Source organism: Notamacropus eugenii, chromosome 1, assembly GCF_028372415.1.
Source record: "Notamacropus eugenii isolate mMacEug1 chromosome 1, mMacEug1.pri_v2, whole genome shotgun sequence".
NCBI classification, from domain to species: domain Eukaryota; kingdom Metazoa; phylum Chordata; class Mammalia; order Diprotodontia; family Macropodidae; genus Notamacropus; species Notamacropus eugenii.
In genome coordinates, this window is record NC_092872.1 from 409,262,203 (window position 1) to 409,285,501 (window position 23,299).

Genomic DNA, 23,299 nt, shown 5'->3' on the forward strand with positions numbered 1-23,299 from the left:
AGTCTCCTTTGGAGAGTCATCATCTATGTTCCATCTGCCAAGCATGGGTTTACCTCAGGGTTCTATCCTGGGTCTTCCTTTCTTTTCTCTCTGTATGTTTTTCTGGTAATCACATCAGCTCATCAGATCCCATGGGTTTAATTATCATCTCTATGCAGATATCTTCCAGATCTACATAAATAGGCCACATCTCTCTCGCCTGAATTCCAGTGTGGCATCACCAACTGTCTGCTGGCATCTCTACCTTGATGTCCTCTTAAGTTTATTACATCTCAAGTAAAGTTTACTATCTTCTCTCCTCCAGCTCCCAAACCTCCCTATTTTTTCTAATGCTTTGATTTCTGACAGTCATCTTTCCAGTTACCCAGGTTTTCCATAAGGATTTTTCTGATACCTTCTTCCAACCAAAATTACACACACACACGACACACTTAGTACATATGTGTGTGTATAAACTTTACTTTTGAAGGTGAACTAAGGAGAGACTGAGTACCAGTGCTTGACACATAGTAGGCACTTGTATTTTGCAGATATTGTCCCTTGTGCCAGATTGCATCTCTGTTTTCCCTGCACCGAGCATAAAGCTTTATGTGTAGTAGGAGCTCAGTGAATATTTGCTGAATTGAATCTATTCCTCTGGAAAAGTACCTATTTTCTATTCCATCTTCTCCCCCACCCCCACCCCAAGTTTGAACTACTTATTGGCCATTTTCAACTGCTGACTTGTCATTTTCCTGCTGTTGACTCCTATTTCCCAAAGTCCCTTAAACTCTGCCAACAATTCAACTTACAAAAACAGGCTCAATCCATCTCATGGTAAAGGAGGGTAACTGAAGCTATACCTTGGCTTTGTAAGCACACTGTGTTAGTACTTGGAATCCCTAATTGCTAGTTATTACCTATGCAACCTTGGGCGGATCACTTAAATATCTCTAAGATTCAGTTTCCTCATCTGTATAAACAAAGGAGTTGTGCTTCTACCTCTAAATTCTATGGTCCAATGGATGACCTTCATAAAACTTATTGCCATGATACCAGATCATCTCTTTTCCCTTAAAAATGGTATGGAGAAAAAGAAAGTTACTCAATGTGAATCCAGAGAACTATAATACTCCTCTCCCCATGACAATAGTATTTATTTCTTACAGATGAGCCACTAAGTGCCAATGCCAATATTCAAACCCAGGTCCTCGGGTTTAAGTCCCAGTTCTCTTTTGATGACATCATTCTAACATTCAGATGACTACTTGCATGGAAGGAAGAAGACAAAAAAGACAGATGTCTCCAAAAATGAGTTGGCTGAGCCCTTTCAGGTGGATTGGCGAACTGGAAGACTGAGTCCATTTTGCACGGACATACCTCCTGCCTCTCTTCCCTTTCCAGATTCCTCTTTGGAATGTGGTAGATTGGGGGAAGCAGCGGATCAAACATTTTCCCTCTTAAATATCCTGAATTCCCTTAAGGATGATGAACCTTTGCATATTTGAGCAACTGTTCCAAGAACTTATATGTAAACTTGGCTAGACTAGACAGGCACCATGGTTTGATAGAGAACACTTTCATTAATATCCAGTCAGAAGGACCTGGGTTCAAGTCCTGCCTCTGGCCTAGCAAGTCACTCAACCTATCTGAGCCACAGTCTCTTTCTCTGTAAAATAGGGTTAATAATGCCAATATTACCTACTTCAGAAAGGTTGTTGTGTAGCTCAAATGATATTAATGTATGTAAAGTGCTTTGCAAACTCTAAAGTGCTATAAAAATCTCCATTATCATTACCTCCAGGGATGTATCCATTTCATAGATCATCAGAGCTGGAAGGGGCCAGAAAACACAGAATGTCAGAAAATGTAGAGAACATCAAATTCAATCCTTTTCATTGTGCAGTTGAGAAATGGGTTCAGAGATGGGAAAACTACTTGTTCAAGGTCACACAGAGTGTGCTATATGGGGAAAGGCTCCAGATCTCTTGATTCTCAATTGTGGGTTTATTTTTTTTAACATGCCAGGAGGTTCTGTGATGGGATAAAGGTGGCAGTCATGTCTTAAGTATATTATGCCAAGTTTAAAAACAAGAACTAGGGGACAGAAGGTAAGTGAATGTCCCATTGACTCATATCATTGGGAAGCCCACACCAGCCTATGCTGCTTCCTACAGACCTATCCACTGTGCCCCAAGGAGCATAAATAGGAAGAGATTGCCCAGTGGAGGCCTAGGTTTTTGACTGTGAGAAGTCTGCTCTGTATTCTCTCTGTTGAATCTAATTGTACCCCGACCAGAAAAAAATACAGGAGGGCATAGGGCTTAGTTGAAAGTATGTGTTTTATGGAGAGAGAAAAAGCCAACAACAATAACCATTTTTTAAATCTTTCTAAATTATCAGAGATCAGTGATGAGATCTCAGCTCCCAAGGTGGCTTCTTGCCTAGACCATGCAAGCCAAGAAGGTCCCAACAGGAAGTAAGGATGTAATACAGGTTAGCATAGAATATCAGTCTTTAGGTTTCCCTTCACAAGATTGTGGGCCACAGCCTCCTCACCAGTTAACACAGGCCCTGACAAACTCTTATCAAACAGAAGAACCTTCATCATTCCACCAACAGGAATCACACAGAAGGCTTAGGTTCATCTTTTGTCAGTTCTATGTGACCTATGGACTTAGTTTATGCTCTGTGTCTCCTTGGAGGAGCCGTCCACCATTGCAGGGCAATTAAAGGAGAAAGCAAAGGCAAGGGGCTTCTGGGGATATAAGCTGTGATATATCTCTGGCTCCTTAGGCCACCACTCTCTCAAGAAAGAAGGCAGGTATGAGAGTGAGAGGCATCTGCTCCAAAGGCAGAGAGGCCACTTAGGGGAGAAAGCAGACGCAGGGGGAGTCCCAGGAATATAAACCATTATATTCCACTCACCAGCTGCTTCTCTAGGGCCATCCCGGTGAACCGCACCCAGATTTAAGGAATGGAGCCAGGGAGTCCAAGAAAGTATAGTGCTTAGTCAAGAGGAGCAGGTGTCAGGCTATAAATCTTCCTTGGAGTGACATAGACTTTCTTAGAATCAAGAAGGGGAATGATGAGAACATCATTCCTGTTGTGTGTTTGAGACACGAGGCACATTGAATATAGGGTTTAGAATTCATAGGAGTTTAGGGGATTAGTCTACCCTGCAGAGGGGAAAGGGTCAGGCAGTTTGGAGCAAAAGAGAAAGGTTAAGTGCTCCTTACTGTGGTTTCTGGGCAAAGGAAAGATCATGACTGAGGAAATAAATCTGGAGGGAAACAAGGTGAAGTCATTCCTTCTAGGGCATCACTATTCACTGATGTAACTGGTTGATGTGCAAAGGGATAGGATAAAAGTATCAGACCAAAGGAAGAGAATCCTAGAATCTTAAATCTGGAAGGGAGCTTAGAATTCATCTAGATCTCCCCCCCACCCTTACCCAGTGCAGAAATCCTGTCTCCACTTGTTCTGGAAGGTGTTTGTTCATCCAGTCTTTGCTTGAATACCTCCACTGATGGGGAACTCACTATCTCATGAGGCAATTCATTCTATTGTTGGACAGCTCTAGTCATTAGAAATTTCTTCCTTAGAGAATAATAAAAGTATCAGAGCTGAGAGTGACCCCATAGTTTATTTGGTTCAACCTGTACCTGAGCAGGAATCCCCTCTACTTGTTCACTCCACTAGAAGATTTCTAGTGATGGGGGACTCATTCTATAAAGTCTTCTTAGGTCACCTCCCCTTTCCTTCCAAAATTTTCTAATTACAAACTAAACAGTGAAAAAGTCTTATCTCTACTCAATCAGCTCCCAGAGGGACTCAATGATGCTGGCAAACCCTGTGGACCACTCCGTGGGAGTATCCAATCAGGGGTCTGAACCACAGCTAGAAGGCACCTTAGATATAATCTAGTCCAGCCCCCTTATTTTGTGGAAGAGAAAACTGAGGCCCAGAAGAGATAAATGGTTTACCCAAGGTGACATATGTAGTAAGTAGCAGAGCCAGGATTTGAACCCAGGACCTCTGAGTAGAAATCCAATGCTCTTTCCACTTCACCATGTGAGGCACACAGTGGAAGCTTGGGAAAGAAACAGGGGATCAAACAGAGGAGAGATTTCCATAGCCTCTCTTGGAGAGAGAATTGGGATTCTGGTGGGGTTGGGGGAGCCCGTTACCACAAACCAGATGTTTCTGTATAAAAAAGACCCTAGTGAAAGGGCTAGAGCTCCCTGAAAATCCCTCCCCAGATCTCAGTGCACTTAGAAAAGAGGAAATGAAGAAGTTAAAAGCTTTTGAATAACTTAGAAATTGCCTGACAGTCCAGAAAAGCAAATATCCCTGTAGGCAGCATCTCTTTCTGTATGAGGGTGGGTTATACTGAGCTTCAATATAGAGATTTATACATATATCTTTATATAAATGTCTGTTTATAGATTTGTGATCTCAGAAGAGCCGAGCTTGTTTCTTCAGTTCATTCCTCTTCCAGAGGGCCAGCCGGTCAAATTCGGTGATGGTCATGCCAAAGATCTGGTAGAATTCTTCTTGGGACAGGTGACGCTGGAAATAGGGGGACAGAGAAAGGGAGAACAGCATGAGAGGGGGATGGCAGCTTGGGGACTGGATGGGGAACTAGGGACATGTACTCCCTGGAAAAAGCATTCATTGCTTTTGATGTCAGAAGACCTGAATTCAAATCCCAGTTGTTACTTACTATCAATGTGACCTTTATCTATATGGCCTTTTGTTTTTTCATTTGTAAAATCAGAGGGTTGGATGAGATGAGGCGGTTGCATTAAATGATGGCTGAGGTTCTTTCCAGCTCCAAATCCTATGACCTTGGGAGGTTTCCACTGGCCTCTGGCAGTCTCCTTATAACAGGATCAAAGGATCATAGAATATCAGAGCTGAGAAGGCCTTCAGATCATAGTACATAGAATGCTAGAGTTGGAAGGGATCTTAGAAAATAGAACATAAATAACAGAGGAGACCACAGGTCATAGAATATTAAAACGAAAATAGACCTTAGAACATAGCATCTTAGTCCTGGAAAGGAGCTTAGAGCATAGAATGTCAGGTCTGTAAATGCCTTTCGAAAATAAGATATAAGATAGAAGTCCAGAAGGGCTCTCAGAATATAGAATATAAAATGTTAGAGATGCTAAGGACTTTAGGACATGGAATGTAATATCTAGAGAGAACCTTACAAATAGATGGTAAAAAGTAAAATCTGAAGGGATCATAGAATATTTAATATCACTACTGGTAAAGATCTCAGAGATCATCTCTTTTCAACTGCCTTTTATAGATAAGGAAACAGGGACCCAGAGAAAAAAGTAATGTACTCATCATTACAAGGTTAGGAAGTAGTCAAGTTAGGATTTGAACTCAGGTTTCTGGCTCCAGGGTCAGCAGCTTTTCCTTGATATTGTGGTCCTTACCCTCTCATTATATAACCTTCACCAAAGCTGTCCTTCATCGTATTCTTTCATCTCACTGCTTGAAACCCCCCTCCTCCACCTTCCTCCATTCTACCCCTTCTCCTTCATCAATTTTGTAAATATGGAGGTATTATTTTTCCCCTTTTTAGACTGTAAGATCTTTTGTAGCCCTAGTACTGATCATGGTATTCAGCAGACACTTAATAAGGAAAGGTATATCAGAATGAGCTGAATATGTGCAGATGAAAACCATTCACTTCTATAACATGCTTTGTAACATTATCTTATTTGATATGTAAAATGAGCATGTTAATATACTACACACAGCGCAGGATTGTTATGTGGAGATTAGTGGAAGCTAACATTTGTAATGCCCTTTAAGGTTTATAAAACACTTTCCTCATAATAGAATCACTATATAGGTAGTACAAGCATTATTATCTTCAAGTTATAACAGGGCACATTGAGGGCTACGGGTACTGAGAAACAGGACTGGACCTTGAAATCCATGTCTCCAGCTTCCTATTGCAGTATTCTTTCCATTATACTACAAACTCCTTGAAATCTTGTGTATCTCCCACACGGAACAGTTATTGGAATTAATAGATCACTTTTGGAACTGACTTGGAGTTAGGATTGAATCAACTCTCCACTCACTTCTAAACGTGTCCTATCCACATCTTTGGGCAGCCGGTTTCTCCCCCTGGTGGTCACCAGAAGCAGTTCATATGGATAGATCTGAGGAGAAAGCAAGGAGAGACAGTTTATCATGGAGGATTAGATGAGCTCTGTTTCAAGGAAGGAGATATAAGCTCAGAAAGGTATCTCTAGCTTTGGCAGCTGGCTAAGCAGGTAGCCCAACCCTCTACCCAGGCTCTGAGCGCAGGGACTTACCTCTCTGCAGCAGTTCAGAGGTCAACTCATACAGATGGAATAAGGATGGCTTAGGAAACCTTGGGGGAACTGCTGTTATTTTGGAGTACTATGAGCCCCTGTACTGTTCCTAGAACTAGGTTGTTCGTGGATCTAGATGGTGGCTATTAGAGTCCAAAGTCTCTGAATTCTAAGTTCAGAGGGCTGACCCTGGAGTCAGAGGACCTGGGTTCAAATTCTAGCCCGAGTATTTATTATTTGTATAGCCTTGGGCAAATTACTTTAATCTCTCTGGGCCTCAGTTTCCTCATCTGTAAACAAGGGGAGGGGACTAGATGAGGCTCCTTCTAACTATAAGTCAATGATATAATATAATTTTATAATAATAATAAATGATATCTAATAATAAATATAATATGATCTAATATTCTACGATCCCCTAGGGAGCCCTGAAATCAGAATCAGAACACCTAGTCCAACCTCCTCATTTTACTAAGGAGGGAAACAAGATCCTCGGAGAGGTAGTCACTTGCCATTGGTCATACAGCTGATGAGAGACAAAGTCAGGTTATGGAATCACACTATGTTGGCTTTTCCACTTAATTTCCAAGGGCAGGATTTAGGGAACACATGATAAGTTTGGAGGGTAGGGGACAGAGGTGAAAAGGAAGGCCATTTTTGGAAGGCCCCTAGGAATTCAGTATTCACATTGCTATGATGAATTGCTAGTGCAGCTGTTCTTTGGGTAGGAGATAGCCCTGGCAATGTGGGATGATTCTTACCTTGTATTCTGCAGAGAGAAAAAAGAGAAACAAACAGATCAGTGCACATCAACCAGCTCATTCTCACCTTGATGCCTCATCCCTCCCCACATTTGACATGTTTTTCACTGGGAAGGCTGTATCTGCTTTTTAAAAAGACTTTCTCCTCTCTGCACTTCACTCTCCATTCCCCACTCCTGAGAGGCATTCAGGAGGTAGCCCTTGGTGTGAGGTACATTTTTCTACCTTGACACACCTCATGGGAGCCTGAGGAAGAGACTAGATTGTACTCTTGGCATTTAACTCAGTCCCACTGGGTTCCTGGCTTCAGAAGGAAGGGAACACATATGGACCCGGTGCTTCTCTATGTAGGAGAGGTTGGCAGGTGTCTGTCAAATGGGAATGCACCGTGCCACATTCACCTCCAGGCAGTAATCAGGGTCTTGTTTGTAGGTTGTCTGGAAATCATTTAAAGGGGATGAGCTGCTGGTGAGGGGCAAGACTGAAGGTGGAGGGGTCTTGGACCAGGAAGTTGACAAGGTGAGGGCAAATGAGACTCAGATGATTCAGAACTACAGAGAACCCCAAGGATCATAGTTTCAAAGTAATCCGAGCCTAGAAGTGTCCTTAGAGATCACTTAATTCGGTCTCCAGAGCCCAAAGATTTTAAGTGACTTGCCTAAGGTTGCAGAGATAGTCCCAATCCTTTTATTTTACACATATGGAAACTAAGACATTGAATGACTTGTTCAAGGTTACACAGGTTGTATTAAAGCCTCCGTTTTACAGAAGATAAAATTAAGACCCAAAGATATCAAGGGACTTTCCCAAGGTCACACAGCAAGTAAAGTGACAAAGCCAGTATTTAAAGCTAGTAAATGTCTGAGGCAATTTTTAATCAGATCTTCCCAACTTGAAGTGAAAAGGTCTATACAGTCTATCCACCTAGCTCCCGTGTATACTTTGGATTTACTTTTTTGTGTACATGGTATATTCCCAAAGTAGAAGATAAGCTCCTTGAGGGTAGGATCTGGTTTTTGTCTTTGTATTCTCAGAACCTAGCACTTAGTAGGAGCTTAATCTATGTTTGTAGAACAGAATTAAACTGAATTATAAGAAAACAGGAGATAGATGATTGGATGGGACAGGACTGTGGGGACAGGCCTTTTCTCAGATCATTAACAGTGATGGAGGCTGAGTTTCTACTAGGGAGGTACTATACTCAGTGGCAGCAGTGATGGAGCTCAATGAACTGGTGATGAGGGGATCTTCCCTATCAGAATCCAGCTCTACTCACCTCGCATCCCCCAGTTGACGGCGTTCATGCTGTCATAGTGAAAGAGGTCTGCGCTGGGTGTCTGGGGAGAAAAGAAACCACAAGGTTGGCTTCCTGTGATCAGTCACCAGTCTCTTCCTATATAGTATGCTATACCTTCTTTATCACACACACACACACACACACACACACACACACACACACACACAGACTAGTGGGACTTTTGACCCAATTTTGGAAGGTTTCTCTGCACAGTGATGCACTACCATAGTCTCCCAGCTGGCCCCATGATGACTAAAAGGGACCTTAGAGGTCACTCCATCCAACCTGGACCTGAGGTGGAATTGTCTCTTCACAACATCTCTGACAAGGGATGGTCTAGTTTCCCCTTGAAGACCTCCAGGGGCAGGTTATCCACTGCCTTCTGAAGGAGCCTAATGTACTTTGAGACAGCTCACTAGGGTCTCTTTGCTCACATCAAACCCATATCTAGCTTTCTGTAATTTCCACCTGTTGCTCCCAATTTTGTTCTCTGGGGCCAAGCAGAACATGTCTAATCCATTTTCCATATAACAGAGCTTCAGATATTTAAAGATAGCTATCATATTCCCTCCCTCATGTATGTTCTTCTCCAGGATAAATAACCCTGGTTTCTGTGACCAGTCCTCATATGGCATGAATGGTGCCTTCTTAAGGCTCATCTGCTGACAGTCCCCAATTCCAAAAGATTCACCCCATATAGCCCATTCGCCTCCCAGCCAGAGGGGATGGCTTCATGCTAGGATTCTAATTCCTTTACCATCCTTGTTGTTTTGTGTATGTGCTCTGACTTGTTACTGTTCGTCCCTAAATGTAGTACTCAGAACTGGACACAGTGCACCAGATGGTCTAACCAGGGCAGAAGACAGCAGGATTCTCACATCTCTTGCTCTGGATGGTATGTATTCATGCAGCCTAAGCTTCCATTAATTTTTATATGTGCCATGTCATACTATTCACTCAGTGGTTATTATCTATATTATTCCTCTCATTTTATCCTTTTCCCCCACTCTGGGATTCAAGTGATCTTAACTGTAACACCAAACCAAAAAAAACCCAATGTCTCAGGTAAGCCTCTCCCACCCACTAACATCCCTGTAGTTTTGTCAACATTTTACTCATAAAAAACCCTAATAATAAATCAGATTTGGGAGGAATAGTAGCCCTGAGACAGATGTGACGCATCTAGCCTCCTTACCCTGTGAAGGCCATTTCTCCTATAGGCAGGAAGTGAGGCTGACTTGGAGATGAGGGGATCTGAAAAGAAAACATCAGGGCTATCATTTGTATATTCACCCCAAAGGGCCCCCCTTCTCCCATCTAGGGAAGACAGTGAGGAGATTCACTCTATTAAAAAAAACTTCCCCATATCCTTGAGTGGAGAACTATAAACAAGGTAGGAAAAGGCCTCAAAAATTAGGCTCTTCCTTCATATTTATAGCATTTAGATGTGAAAGGGACATTAGCAAACATTTCTACAACTCCTTCCCCACAACCTCCATTTACAGATGAGGCAATGGGGGCACAGAGAAGGGGAATAAGTTGCTCAATTTCATAAAGCCTTTTAGAGGAAGAGTTGGGGTTTGAACCTGGGACCTCTAAATAGGGTTATAGGATTTAGAATTAGAAGATAGAGATTATTTACATGAGAGATTAACTAGTAAATTCCCCTTATTTTACAAATAAGGCCCAGGGAAGTCGAGTGTCTTGCTTTAAAGCAAATGTATCTATAAGAGTCAAAGTTGGGATTTAAGCCCAGATCCTTACTCCAAATCCAGAACTTGCTTCTACCCATCTTGGCAAGGGCAAGGAGAATAGGAGACTCCAAGATTCATGACCTTCTCTGTTTTAAGGAGGGGTCTAAAGCCCAAGCTAAAGACTACATACTTCTACTTCCACATACAAGTTGGCATACTTGCCCTACCTCCTTTATCTTCCTGCTTTGGGAACAGGCTCCCCCTTCCCCACCTCAACCTATTAGTTGTGAAAGAGAACAGATAGTAACAGTGAACGGTGACTTTTTAAGGCCCAGGGAAATTATGATAACAGACTCAACTGTTGGCAGGACCCAGTTCTAAGTGACTCACCCCAATAGGCCATACTCCTGGCTAAAGGGGGAAGGTCTTTTAGTAGACCAAGGGGCACAAACTCTACATACCACTGTCAGCCAAGTAATGGGACCGGGGAGCTGCAATCAGAGAAAGATCAGATCAGCACAAGGTGGCCTGCAGGGCAAGACCTATCCCATCAGTATACGTAGCCCTTGGAGTTATACTATGTGGCTTTCCCATGGAGTTATATATTATGTAGTATCCATATTCCCAATGACCAATTTCCACATTCTTCTCCTATCGCACTATTGTCCAATGCAGGGTTCACAGGCCAGCAACTAGTGCTAAGTTGCCAACTAGTGATCACACTATAGAAATAAAATTGATTTCTTTTTGTGTCTCCTCTCAGAACCATACAATATTACAACACAGATTCTCAGGGTGAGAAGAGACAACGTAGAATGCCGATAGTGGAATGTACCTTAAAATACAGAACGTCAGAGATAAAAGGGATCTCAGAACCCAGAGTGACAAAACTGAAAGGGACCTTAGAGCACAGAATGTGAGCCCAGAGAAGGGCCTTAGAATATGAAATGTTAGAGCTAGGAGGGACCTCAAGGAGCAAAATGTCTGACTTGGAGGAGTCCTAAGAATTTAGAACACAGAATGTAAGTGTTTGGAGAGATTTTAGAGTTTAGCTAGTCTTATCTGTTAATGTTATGATGGAGGAAACTGAGACCCAGAGCAGGGAAAGGACTTGTTCAAGTCAAACATGGATTTAAAGACAGACTTTGAAATTCAATCCAGTTTTGACTCTCAATGCAGTGTGCTTTCTACTGTAAGACTTAATCTCTAGGGTATATTCATACTGCTTAAAAAATTCCACTTCTCTTGCTTTTTGAGCCTTCTGCCTCTCTCATTTACTCTTTTTGTTGCTTCCACTGAACTGAAGGATTTTTGCCTGTTTTGCTAGGGTTCTCTTTCCCTTCCCAGCATTCTCTCAGTGTTTACTCGCCCTCCCCAATGGATAAAATAAGGACTCAGTTTGTCACATGGGATGGAGAAAAATTACCAAGCTCTCTCCCTACAACATAGCCCACCAGATTCTTCTTAGTGGCGGTCTTCCCAGCTCCCTCTGGTGTGTCTTAGACTCAAATGAGAAATTGTGTGGAAAGGAGGCCATGCAAAGTTTCATCATATTTCAAAGCTCTGCGATTTCATCAGTGTAAATCATTCTTTCACTAATGCAGTTCCCAAACCCTTCATACCACAGCAGACTATCATCATTAGTCACCATGGCTAAAAATATCCATTGCCTTGTGGTCAGCCCTCTGGTGTTGGGCCTTACCAAAGATAGCTACTCTGATCTTCTGTTGACAGACACAGAGATCATTGCTGAGCTGCTAGTACTCCACTAAAATCTTCTTTGAATGACTTATTGTGGCCTGGAGATGCTTTGGGTACTCAAAGGTTATGCCAGAAAAACACAAGCTCTGACAAACTGGAAAAGGCCCTGAAAATAGGCTTATCTATAATTCTGTATAATCTAGGTCAGTGACACAACACCCACTCAGGGAATCATTTGATCACAGATTTTAGAACTGGAGCTAGAAGGAACCTTGGGAGTCATTTAGTATAACCTCTTCATTTTACACAAAAAGAAACTGAGATCCAGGGAGGTAAGTGACTTGCCCAAAACCACACAGGTGCAAGTGGTAGAAATGGGATTTAAACCCAGGTACTTGGACTCCACATCCAGCAGTCTTTCCACCAAACTACACTGTCTTCTTTCAGAGTTAGGTGATTCTAAAGTCTATGTATTCTAATGCCTTCATTTTATAAGTGAGGAAACCAAGACACTTATATAGCTAGGTTCTACTTAAGTAGGTAGTGCTAGACTTAGAGTCAGGAAGACCTGAGTTCAAATCCTGCCTCACATCTTTATCAGCTGTGTGATGGTGGCCAAGTCACTTAGTCTTCCTCAGCCTCAGTTTTGTCATCTGTAAAACAGGGATAATAATCACACCTACTTCACTGGGTTGTTGTGAAATACCATACATGAAGAACTTTGCAAACCTTAAGGTGCTATTATTATGACTATGTAACTTGCCCATGGTTATCATATAAGTAGGGAGCCAAACTCAGGTCTTCTGACTCCACATCACTGGGGATGATATCCTGGACTGGGGTACAAGGTGTAAGTAAGAGTGTGTAAAACAACTGTGAGGAGTACATGGTTAGGAGGGAGAAGGTGGAGAGGCTTACTCAGAGTTAGAGGATTTCAAGATCACTAAGAGGATTTTGGATGGACTAAAGATGAACCTTGTATCAATGTTCAGAAAAAGGGAATGATATTCTTCACTAAGACACATTGGAATGCTGGACTAGGCTCTCAAGACAGAAGAAAATGGCAGGCATAATACTGGACCCTCAGAAGTAATTTGCTAGCTCAGGAGGCAAGGTTTGGGGTGTTACTGCATTTTCTTTTCCTAGATCTTAAGTCCCTCCTAACTTTTGAGTGGGCCTTGGGACACCCAACTCTGAGGGTTTAAGAAAGCAGGAACCCCTCAACCCCCAACCCTCTTGCCCTTACAGCCATTGAGGGAAGTCTCATAGCCAGCAGTATGCAAGGCTTCTCTGCTGCTGGTAGAGCTCCGGGGAGGGGTCCAGGGATCTGCATAGGAACTGGAGCGAGCCTTCATCTCCTCCTTCAGAATCAGCCGTCCAATCCCACTTTGGATCTGGGAGGGAGCAAGGGGAGAAGAAGAAAGAGAGAGGAGGATAGGAGAGAGGTAGAAAAGAAAGAGGAGGGAAAGAGAAAAGGGAATAGAGTAGTAAATGAGGGGAGAGAGAGAGGAAGAGAGAGAGAGAGAGAGAGAGAGAGAGAGAGAGAGAGAGAGAGAGAGGAATAGGGAAGAGGGAGTGGGAAAGCAGTAGAGGGAAAAGGAGAGAAGAGAGAGTAGGGAAAGAGAGGGAGAAGAGAAGAGGCAGTAGGGAAGCAAGAGAAACAGAGAGAGTCAAGAGAGAGAGGTGGAAATGTTTAAAAGAGGGATAGAAGGAGATGAAAAGAAGGAGGGAGAGATAAGAGAGGGAGAAGAGGAAGAAAGAGGGAGAGAAGAAGGGACAAGAGGGCATATGTTTTACATTGCATGGATGCCATTTCCTACTTGGGAACTATTGCTGGCTATCTCTTTCCTTAAGAGATCCAAGAAATATGGTCTGATCCTCACACTTTTGAATCAAAGGCTCAAATGAGAATTTACATTTTATTTTGCACAATTCTTTAGGTTGTGTTTCAAAATAACGACAAATGAACTACTGCAATTGACTACAATACGTCCCCTGTCCTTCTTCTACTTCCATCCGCCCCTTTCTTGGAAGAACAGTTTCAATCTAGAAAGACTGAAGTCCCACTGTTCAGGTAGTCATTCCAAATTACTGAAACCTGGTCCCCACAGGGTTGTATGCAGGAAGGAGGGAATGAACCCCAGGCTGCAATCCTTAGCCAATCAACCTCACAAGAGTCCTATGAATAAAGGACTTAGGTCAAAATAATGTGCAAGTTCTTCTTATTAACCTTAATCAATTAATAGTGAAAAATGATGGATTTTGAGTAAAATGGCCAAGGTTTTATGGTTCTTATTTTTTACCTAATTGTGAGATCTAGGGCAAATTATTTTCCATCTTGATGCCTCACTTTTCTCCTCTATAAAATAGGGACAATAACACTTCATATTATCTACCTTATAGGGATGGGTCTGAACAACATTTTGAAATGTGAAAAGCTCACTAATGACCATGTGCCGGCCCTACATATCAGATTCTCAGGAGTCTAAAGGAAATTCATTCAGCTTATCACACATATAAACCTGAAGTCTAATGATTTAGCTGGGAATGAAGACTGAAAGCTTAAGATCCAAGATTTTGGACTGACCTGACACAAAGACAATGAAAAATAGACTTTACTTTAACCAGTGGTGCTGTATGACATGCTGTATGGTGAGACTTATTACAGCAAACATTCAGGGTTACAAAAGGGGAAAATAAGCAGAGAAAGAAAGAAAGCTTTCTCCTATGGGACTGAAAGGCATCAATCTGCTCTACTTCCCAACTGAAGTTCCAAGCTGCCTCTTCTTGCTCTCAGAGAGACAAAAATACCAGGGTTTTTTGAATCCAGAGATTCTTTATAGAAGTGTTTTTCAGGAGGTAGAAGCCCTTGGTGGGTCACAGGGAGCTGGGGCCTTCTCATGGGGTCTTTTATCCCCTTGAGTCTTCCCTTCCTACCTGATGACCAGTCAAGTTCCCAAGCTGCCCCCAAACCCCAACTTGGAGACTCAAGGGAGGTGGGAGCCACAGCAGTTTGGAGGGTCTAAATTTGTCCAAGAGAATTGTCCATCTTAGTGAGTATTTGAAGCTTATGACCCTGCGGTCTAAACCTGAAGGAAATTTAGGAAGCGATTTGCTCAAGGTCACATAGGTAGTAAGTAGGAGACCAAGAATCTGAACACAGGTGCTCTGATTCAAATTCCAGTACCATTTCTACCACACCATGCTGCTTCACAGCTTTTGAGGGGATACCAGCAAAGAATAAAAAATATAGAACCAAGGGTACAAAATGATATTAATCAGACTAGTTTCAACTGATTGGAGGACAAGGAATGAGGTAAGGTCAGATGTCCAGCTCCATCTTCTCTCAGTTCCTCCAGAGCCTGAGTTTCTGTATCTAAGGAAAACATTGGCCTGCTGTGCATGCAGGACCAATGGAAGCTCTCCACGATGGTGGTACAGTGTGCTCACAGCCCAAAAAGGCAAAGTGCTGCTCACCTTATGCAGACCACGGTCAAAGTCATCCTCTTCTCCTCCTGCTGAAAACCTCCGGGGTCGGGGCACTGGCAGGGGATAGAGACAGGGTAAGTTCCATGAGTGTCTCTGCCAGGGGACAAACACTCAGCCTACTAGCACCTATCTAATCAAGGGTTGCCCAACCAAGGCAATTTCCCATCTCCACAATGGGAAAGGTTAACATGGATTCAAAATTGAGAGGGATCAACTGAAATGCGTCCAGAGACAATTTCCCCTTTGAGGAGGGAGGGAAAGGGTAGCTCATGAGTCAAAACCTTCTGATTAAGATCTGTCTGAATGTTACTGGTTTTCCAATGACTACACTCAGCTGCACAAACTCTCTGTGCTGTCCTACTTCCATGTGTTTGCTCATATGGCCATATGGCCAGAATGACTTTCTTACCTTTCTTTACCTGTTGAATTTCTATTCATTTTTTAAAGTTCAACTAACATGCCACCTTACAATGTTATAATGAGCTCTTCTTGGACCCTGGTTAAGTACCACAAAGTACATGAGGTGTCAGAGAGATAGAGAGCCTGGGATGTGAAGGTCACTGCCAAAAGAGAAAGACAGAACTAGAGATCACCTAGGATATAGTTGTATGACAAGAGGAAGGAAATCATCAGGTAATTTTTTAATTAAACTTTTTTCTTACTCTCTAGGTGCTAAGTTTAGGTGCTTCTACCTGTTGAAGGAGGGAAGCCCTGTCAGTCCTCTAAATTTCAGCTCCCCAGAGTCCTGGCTAGTACAAAGTATAAGTCATTCTGCCCTAGTTATGTCTCTGCTTCCTTATTCCCTTCTCAACCTGCCTCCATCTCCCACAAAACTTTCACTGCCTTACACTTCACTCAGTATTTTGTCCAACTTCTCATGAAGAGGTGGCCCTTTTCATCATCAAAGCTAACCTCTCTCTATGCACAAACAGATTCCATTTCATTTCCTCTTCTCCATAAGATTGCCCCCATAATCATCCCTACTCTCTCAATCTTCTTCAATCTCTCCCTTTCTACTGGTTGTTTCTCTACTGCCTAGAAACATATAGAAGAGAGTGTCTTCTATCCTCAAAAAACCCTTCCCTTGGTTCCTCTGACAGCTATCATCCTACATCTCTTCCTCTTTGTGGGTAAATTCTATTTGAAGCTATCTACAATTGATGCTCCACTTTCTTTTCTCTCACTTTTTTTCTTTCTATAATCTGGCTTCCTGCCCCTTCAACTGAAACTGTTCTCTCCAAAGTGACTAATGATCTCTTAGTTCTTAGATTGACCAGTTCTTTCTCATCTTCATCCCTCTTGAATTCTCTGCAGATATCAATGCTGTCAATCACATTCTTCTCCTTGATACTCTTTGCTTTCTAGGTTTCTGGTTGATGTTCAAAACCCTTCATAACCTGCTCTCCCTGCCACTCCCCATCCCAACCTTTCTAGTTTTCTTACCTCATACACCCTTGCTCTGACCCCTATATGCTATGTGATCCAGTGACAAACAAGATATTCTATCTCCTGACTCTGGATCTATCTTCTGTTTCACTTTTATGCCTAAGAAGAATGTATAAAATTGCACTATATAAATGGGCATTTTTAACGATTGGCCCTCAGGGCTAGAATGCTCTCCTTCATCTCTGTCTCCTGGCTTCTCTGGCTTCCTTCAAGTCTCAGATAAAATTTTATCTTTTATGAAAAGTCTTCTAATCCACCTTAATTTTAATGCCATCCTTATTCTAATTATCTTTCATTTATCCTGTCTGTGTCTTGTTTGTACATAATTGTTGGCATGCTATCTCCTCCATTAGATTGTGAACTCCTTGAGGGCAAAGATTAGCTTTTGTTTTTCTTTGTATCTCTAGTGCTTATCAGTGCCTGGCACATAGTAGCTCTGTAAATACTTGCTTAGTAATTGATTGACTGATTAATGTTATGGGAGAAATATCTCCTCTTTGAGTCCATGGGGTGGATAGCTGCTACCAAATACATATACATACATATATATATATATATATATATATATATATATATATATATATATATATATATATATATATATATATATATATACACACATACACACACACATATATACATATATGTATGTATATATACATGTATATGTGTATATATGTGCATATATGTATACATATGCATGTATGTATGTGTTTGCTATAGTGCAGAAAACATGGAGGTAAAAACCTAGGTTTTATTATTATGTTCAAGCATAAGTTCAGGCCTGAAAGAAAATCTAAACCATTATGAGGATTCTGACAAGGATTTTTAAAGGAAAAATTGCATCATAGTGACAGAGAAATAATTCATTTATATATCGCGATCTTGTACAGTCTTCTTACTTACTTAACTTATAAAAGTTAAAGAGAAAATAGATCCATAATCCTATACTTCCTTCAATGTCATAAAAGATGAACAAACCTAGTTAAACAGTCATAATTTCATATATCCCCTTAGGAAACAAAACTTGTCAAACAAACTCTATAAGTAAAGTAAGTCAGGTCACAGATTAAGTTACATTTAGAGGATTCACAAATAGGTTGATCAAGGAGTCAGGGACAGTTGAGAATCTTCCTCTGGTTTTTTATCTGAGGATGTTATAAGGGCAAACAAAGTAGGATCTTTTGCTGTTTTTGTTTCAGTATAATCAAGTGCCTCTGATTAAATCTTGCCTTTATCAACCAAGAGTCTTTATTAGGGAGTAAAGTACAGAAACAAGAGTTTTTAACTAGAAACAGTAAATGTATTTGTATTGTTAAGTATTCTAATGTGATTAAAGTTCTTCCCCACCCATTAATAGACCTGCCCATTAAGGGGAGTTTGATTAGGGTGGGGATTTGTGGGAAGGCCCACACTTTTTGTCAATGAGGCACTGGTTCTTAAGGGTTGGGATGCTCTCTGGCTCTAAAAAAGTTATAAATACTCTCAGTTGAGGTTTTACTTTGGGGTTTAGTTTTTGGAAGAAGCTTTGTATGCCAGATGAGACTCTGGGAAGCTTCTGAGGAGACCCTCAGCTTTGAAAAACCAGATGTTGGTGTTTCCCTCTCTGGCAACTATGGTCAGACAGTCAGAACTATCTGTTGATTTGTGATGTATGTATTGATTATGATCAGACAGTTGGAAGCCATGTCTGTTGATCTTTGATTTTTCTGTATTTTCTCTGAAGTTCAGAGTGCTGACTTTTTCCCCTGAACTAGGTGAATGATATATGTGCTTGGTTAAAGGAGATTGTCAACCCCTCAAAGGCTGCCTTTCCTTTTAGAAAAGCAGATCAAAGAACCTGTGATAGCAGGCCCCCTGGATATGTTGGGGTGCTTACTGGTACAGATGTTTAAGGTTGGAAGTAAATTTTCACAGTCCATGGGATAGGTTTTGGTGAGATGAGCTTAATATTAACCAAAAGTTGCAGGAGTAATGAAAGGAAATAAAAAAATTCCCATGTTTTATATTATTGTTATCTATATTTTTGTTTTACCTTGTTCCTAGGCTGTAAACTCCCCAGGGGCAAGGATCAAGCATTGTCTAAACTTTAAATCTCCCACAGTATCTAGCCCAGTTCTCTGACCATAGCAATCATTTAAGAATATTTCTTGTTAGACTGCTCCCTCATCTGCCTTTAGGTGAACTGTGGAAAGAATGCATTTTTGAGCCTTAATTGTTGTTGAATTGATATTCTTCCCTTTGCCCTGGATGAGTTGGTGATGAGCTCTATGGAGACTGAGGAATCTGGAGCTCCAACCACAGCCACCTCTCATTGGGTTAAAATGGGGAGGGTCATTGAAAGGAAGGGAAATGTCCATCCCTAAAGGTCTCACTCTAGGACTCAGAGGATCTTTGGGGACTGAGATGAAAAAATAGTAGAAGAAAGAATGGGGAGAAATATAGAAGAGATAAGAATGGGTCAGTTAAACATAGATACTATGAACATTTGTTAAGTATATCATGTGTTTAGAATACTGTGCTGGGCACTAGCGAAGGTACAAAGTTAACATTAGACAGTCCCTGCCTTCATATGGTTTACCATCTGATGGAAGATGGGGTGAGACATAAGTATAATTATAAATGTATGTAAGCCCTGAATATTTATCTTGCATTGCTATATTCATTTATTTGATTAGATTTTTATTTCCTCTACATCTGTCCCTTTTTTCTCCACTCCCATGAATCCAAGTTTTCATCTCTTCCTGACTAGTCTGTTTTATTAGCCTCCAGAATGGTCTCCCTGCCTCTTCAATCTGTCCCTTCCCACACTATAAATTTACCAATTCATGGCTCTGATAATGTCATCCCCTTGCTCAAGAATTTTTGATGGTTCCTAATTCCCTGCCTACTACTGTCTAAAGTCCAATAACTTTAGGTTGGAATCTAAGGCCCTTCACAATCTTATTCTGACTTACATTTCCAGATTTATTAGAGGTGGAAAAATTTTAGCATTCATTTGGTTCACTCTCTTCATTTTATTTATGTGGCTATGGAGACTCATAGAAGGTCAATAACTCATTTCAGGCCATACAGGTAATAGCCAGCTGAGCTAGGCTTCTGCTATTCTCCTTTATATATCCTACGTTTCATGTCTTGTCTTGTCTTGCCCTCTCTTGTACAGTCTGTATATTAGAGTGCTTTGTTTCCCTTATTTCTCTCAGATCCCAGCCAAAATACCATTTTTGCAAGAAACCTTTTCTCATCTTCCTGTTAGTGCCTTTTCTCTATTAATTATCTCCAGTTTGTACTATCTATGTCTTGTTTGTATATAATTGTTTTCATGTTGTCTTCTCCATTAGACTGAGCTCCTGGAGGTCAGGGACTATGAGTTTTTTGCCTTTCTTTGTATCCCCAGTCTCTGACACATACTAATCTCTTAACAAATGTTTGTTGACTTGACTTAGAATGTACTCACTCTTCATCTTCACCTTTCGAAATTTTCTTTTTTTCCAAGGCCTATTTAAGGTACCATTATCTTCATGAAACTTCACTGATCTCTCTAGGCTGAAAGTAATTTCTTCCTCCTTAAATTTCTTGTAGTCCTTTGCTGGATCTTTACTTTACTCGTATCACCATTCATCCTGGGATCCTCTCTATTTATGTACAGGTCAATCTCTCTTAGATTATAAACTGCCTGAGGGCAGGAACTATGGGAGAATTTTTTGTTTGTTTGAGTTTTTGCATTTCTGGTAAAGAATGGGCTCCTATGGTCCCCAGCCTATAATATTTACTTAATAAATAGTTATTGAATTGAATTATCTGACTTTTTTCTCACAGCCCTTTTTACTCACTCTCTGCATTGTTTTACTGGTGTGTATCTTACCTCCTCTCTAAGACTGTCATCTCCTTATAAGGGCTAAATTTTGGCTAAACTTTGCTCAGTACAGAGAAATTGCATAAGAAATGTTTGTTGAAAATGTTCCTGATCTTGAGGTTTTCCTGACGTCCAAGAGCAGACTAGAACAGTCCTAGTTTCTTGACTTGAGGGGAAGCTGTTGTGGGCAGACTGGAGCCCTGATCTCCTCTTTCCTCTCCTCCTATGTGGGCACAGGAGCACCTAGCTTGGCGTGCCTACATCAAAGAAGACACTGTGCAAATTTAGAGACATCTCCATCCCAGATGTTCATACGGACTATTGGTTCCCCACCTCTGGTAGAGTCTTCTGAGTTCTCATTGGTCTGATCAATCACAATGGACACACTGCATTTTGACCCTGACGTAGTGATGTCTCTTTGTCCTCTCTGAGGAACAAGGACAACTGACCTCTCTTCCTCTCCCTTCTGAGCTGAGTCACCTACCTTTGGGGGAGCTGTGGTAGGTCCAGAACTCAGATTCTGAGCCATAGTAGAGGTCTGGGGAGTAGGCTGGAGCATACTTGGAGGACTGGGTGATATCTTCACTGGTTTTGCTTTTCGTTGCTGCCGATAATTTGCCTGTACAAGTGCCACAGGAGAGGAAGCTCAGGAGGATCGTAGGGGAGGGAGTGGCTGTCTAAACAAAGGCTGGAGGAAAACTTGACACAAGATGAATGAAGGCCTCAAATAGTCTGAAGCTATCTAAGCACTGCCCTCTCAGCATCCCCAGACCCAGACCCCTGAAAATGACATCAAGGCCACAGGGACAAGAGAAGAAGGAAGGTGGAGAGGGTCTGGTCTCTGTCTGGTCTCTGACTAGGGCTAAAACTGGTCCCCATGTGTCAGCTTAGTGGCTGAGACAAGTTTTGTTTCTTTCTAATATATATTCTCAGTTCCATTCCAGCTCTGACATCCTACATTCTGGGTCCTTCTACCTCTGACATTCAATGTCCTAGGTCCCTTCTAGCTCTTACATTCATTGTCCTAGGTCTCTTCTAGCACTGACACTCTATGTTCTAGGTCCCTTCTAGCTCTGACATTCTATGTCCTAGGTCCCTACTAGCTTTGACATTCTAGGCACTCCAGTCCTTTCCCACTCCCATTCTATGTTCTAAAGGCCCTTCAAATTCTGACATCCTATGTTATGTGTTCCTTTCCAACTCTGACAATTCTACTTTTTAAGGTCCCTTCTAATCCAATATTCTAAGGTCTCTCCTATTTCTATGATCCTAACTGGCTTCCAGCTACAGACCAAGAAATGAATAAAACCATGGACTCGATGATGGGTATAGTTACTTACAATATAAGTGGCGCAGTACAGGTGGGGAGAAGTGATTTCATTCAACCCAGAGCATATCAAAGCCAATGGGGTGAAAAAAGAAACAAATACAAGAGACATCATTACCATTATAGAACAGAGAATACTACAAAGAAACAGAGTGCTTAGAGCAGGAGCCACCAACATGATGAGCACTGATTCTTGCAAGCTCTTCTCCCTTTCACCCCAGGGCTCCAGATAACCTTCCTGTCTTAGTTTCTAGCCCAAATCTTAACCCTTATATTTTCCCTCCCCAATTCTATCAACCTATTCTATGCCCTTTAACTTATTTGGTTTGACCGGTTCTGTTTCTCAGTTTTTTGGGGGCTGATACCCAGAGTATGGATAGGAATGGTGGAGACATGTAGACAGAAATAGCTAAAATGACTGATGGAGTCCATTAAGTGTATCCAGAGGTATCTGACCTACTTCTCACTGGTATATTCAAGGTGGTCTGGGTTTACTTACATTGGACTGGTGCATTTGCAAAATGCTCAAAGTCTTTTTGTCTACCTCAATATAAAACTTCACAAACTCTTCCCGCTCTGAGCTACACAGAATCAGCCTGCATAATTCCATGCAGTGCTAGTCGCCTATGTTTATGCGTATATGTTTATGGCTTCATTTCCTTGAACTAGAAACCTTGGGAACTAGGTGGCTGTGAGTTGGTCAGGGTCTATGTTTCTTCAATATTTTTTATCCACAAAATGGATTTGTATGTTATCAAGAAACCCTATGAGGCTATACTATACAGATGGTTTTGTGAATTGCTGCGGCCAAAAAACAAAAATCATCACCTAATGGCCAACCTCCTGGTCATACGCTTATCTAGGTTGGTTTTCAAATAGCAGACACAAATCCATCACCTTACTTATGTATCCCTGTACTATATTAGTAATAAAGTCATACTTATTATGCAGCATGTTACAAAAGTTTTAGTGTAGTATTAAGCCTTAACAATTTCAAAGTCAAAATGCTAAAAATCTATAAAAATATCATTTGAAAGTTTATTTAAATTTCTTTTATACTTTTGAATAATACATTTTTAAGTTTAATTTTAACCAGGTAGGCACCCTGTTATCCTGTAGGGTATATATTTTACTATGGGACACTTTCTGGATGACAGTTTGACAGACTGGTGTATTAGTAGATGAGTTAGGTCCTTTCCTGACCCTCCTGACTGACCACCTCAGGTACCTGACTTATTTCCATTAGTCTTTTCATTGTAGGAATATTTCAAAACTGTCATGTATACATCAAAACTTCATTTTTGGATGATCTTAAGGCTCAGGTTACAAATGAAATCTTTCAGTCACTGAACAGCAGCTGATGAAAGTTTTTAAAAAGTCTGAAAATCGACTAGAGCCATGT

The 23,299-nt window shown here is 41.3% G+C and overlaps 1 protein-coding gene across 1 annotated transcript in view; it reads right to left on the minus strand.

Moving 5' to 3' along the window:
* Positions 1 to 2,303: 2,303 nt before the first annotated feature.
* ABLIM3 (actin binding LIM protein family member 3) overlaps positions 2,304 to 23,299 on the minus strand; it is a 167,797-nt gene continuing 146,801 nt past the window's right edge. Inside the window, exons 15-23 of the mRNA XM_072631018.1 lie at positions 21,055 to 21,174; positions 15,257 to 15,321; positions 13,026 to 13,173; positions 10,540 to 10,569; positions 9,580 to 9,638; positions 8,364 to 8,424; positions 7,088 to 7,095; positions 6,090 to 6,170; positions 2,304 to 4,551 (exon numbers count right to left, since the gene is read on the minus strand). Coding sequence (XP_072487119.1) covers positions 4,438 to 4,551; positions 6,090 to 6,170; positions 7,088 to 7,095; positions 8,364 to 8,424; positions 9,580 to 9,638; positions 10,540 to 10,569; positions 13,026 to 13,173; positions 15,257 to 15,321; positions 21,055 to 21,174 — 686 coding nt within the window. The 3' untranslated portion in view covers positions 2,304 to 4,437. The remainder of the gene's footprint in view (positions 4,552 to 6,089; positions 6,171 to 7,087; positions 7,096 to 8,363; positions 8,425 to 9,579; positions 9,639 to 10,539; positions 10,570 to 13,025; positions 13,174 to 15,256; positions 15,322 to 21,054; positions 21,175 to 23,299) is intronic.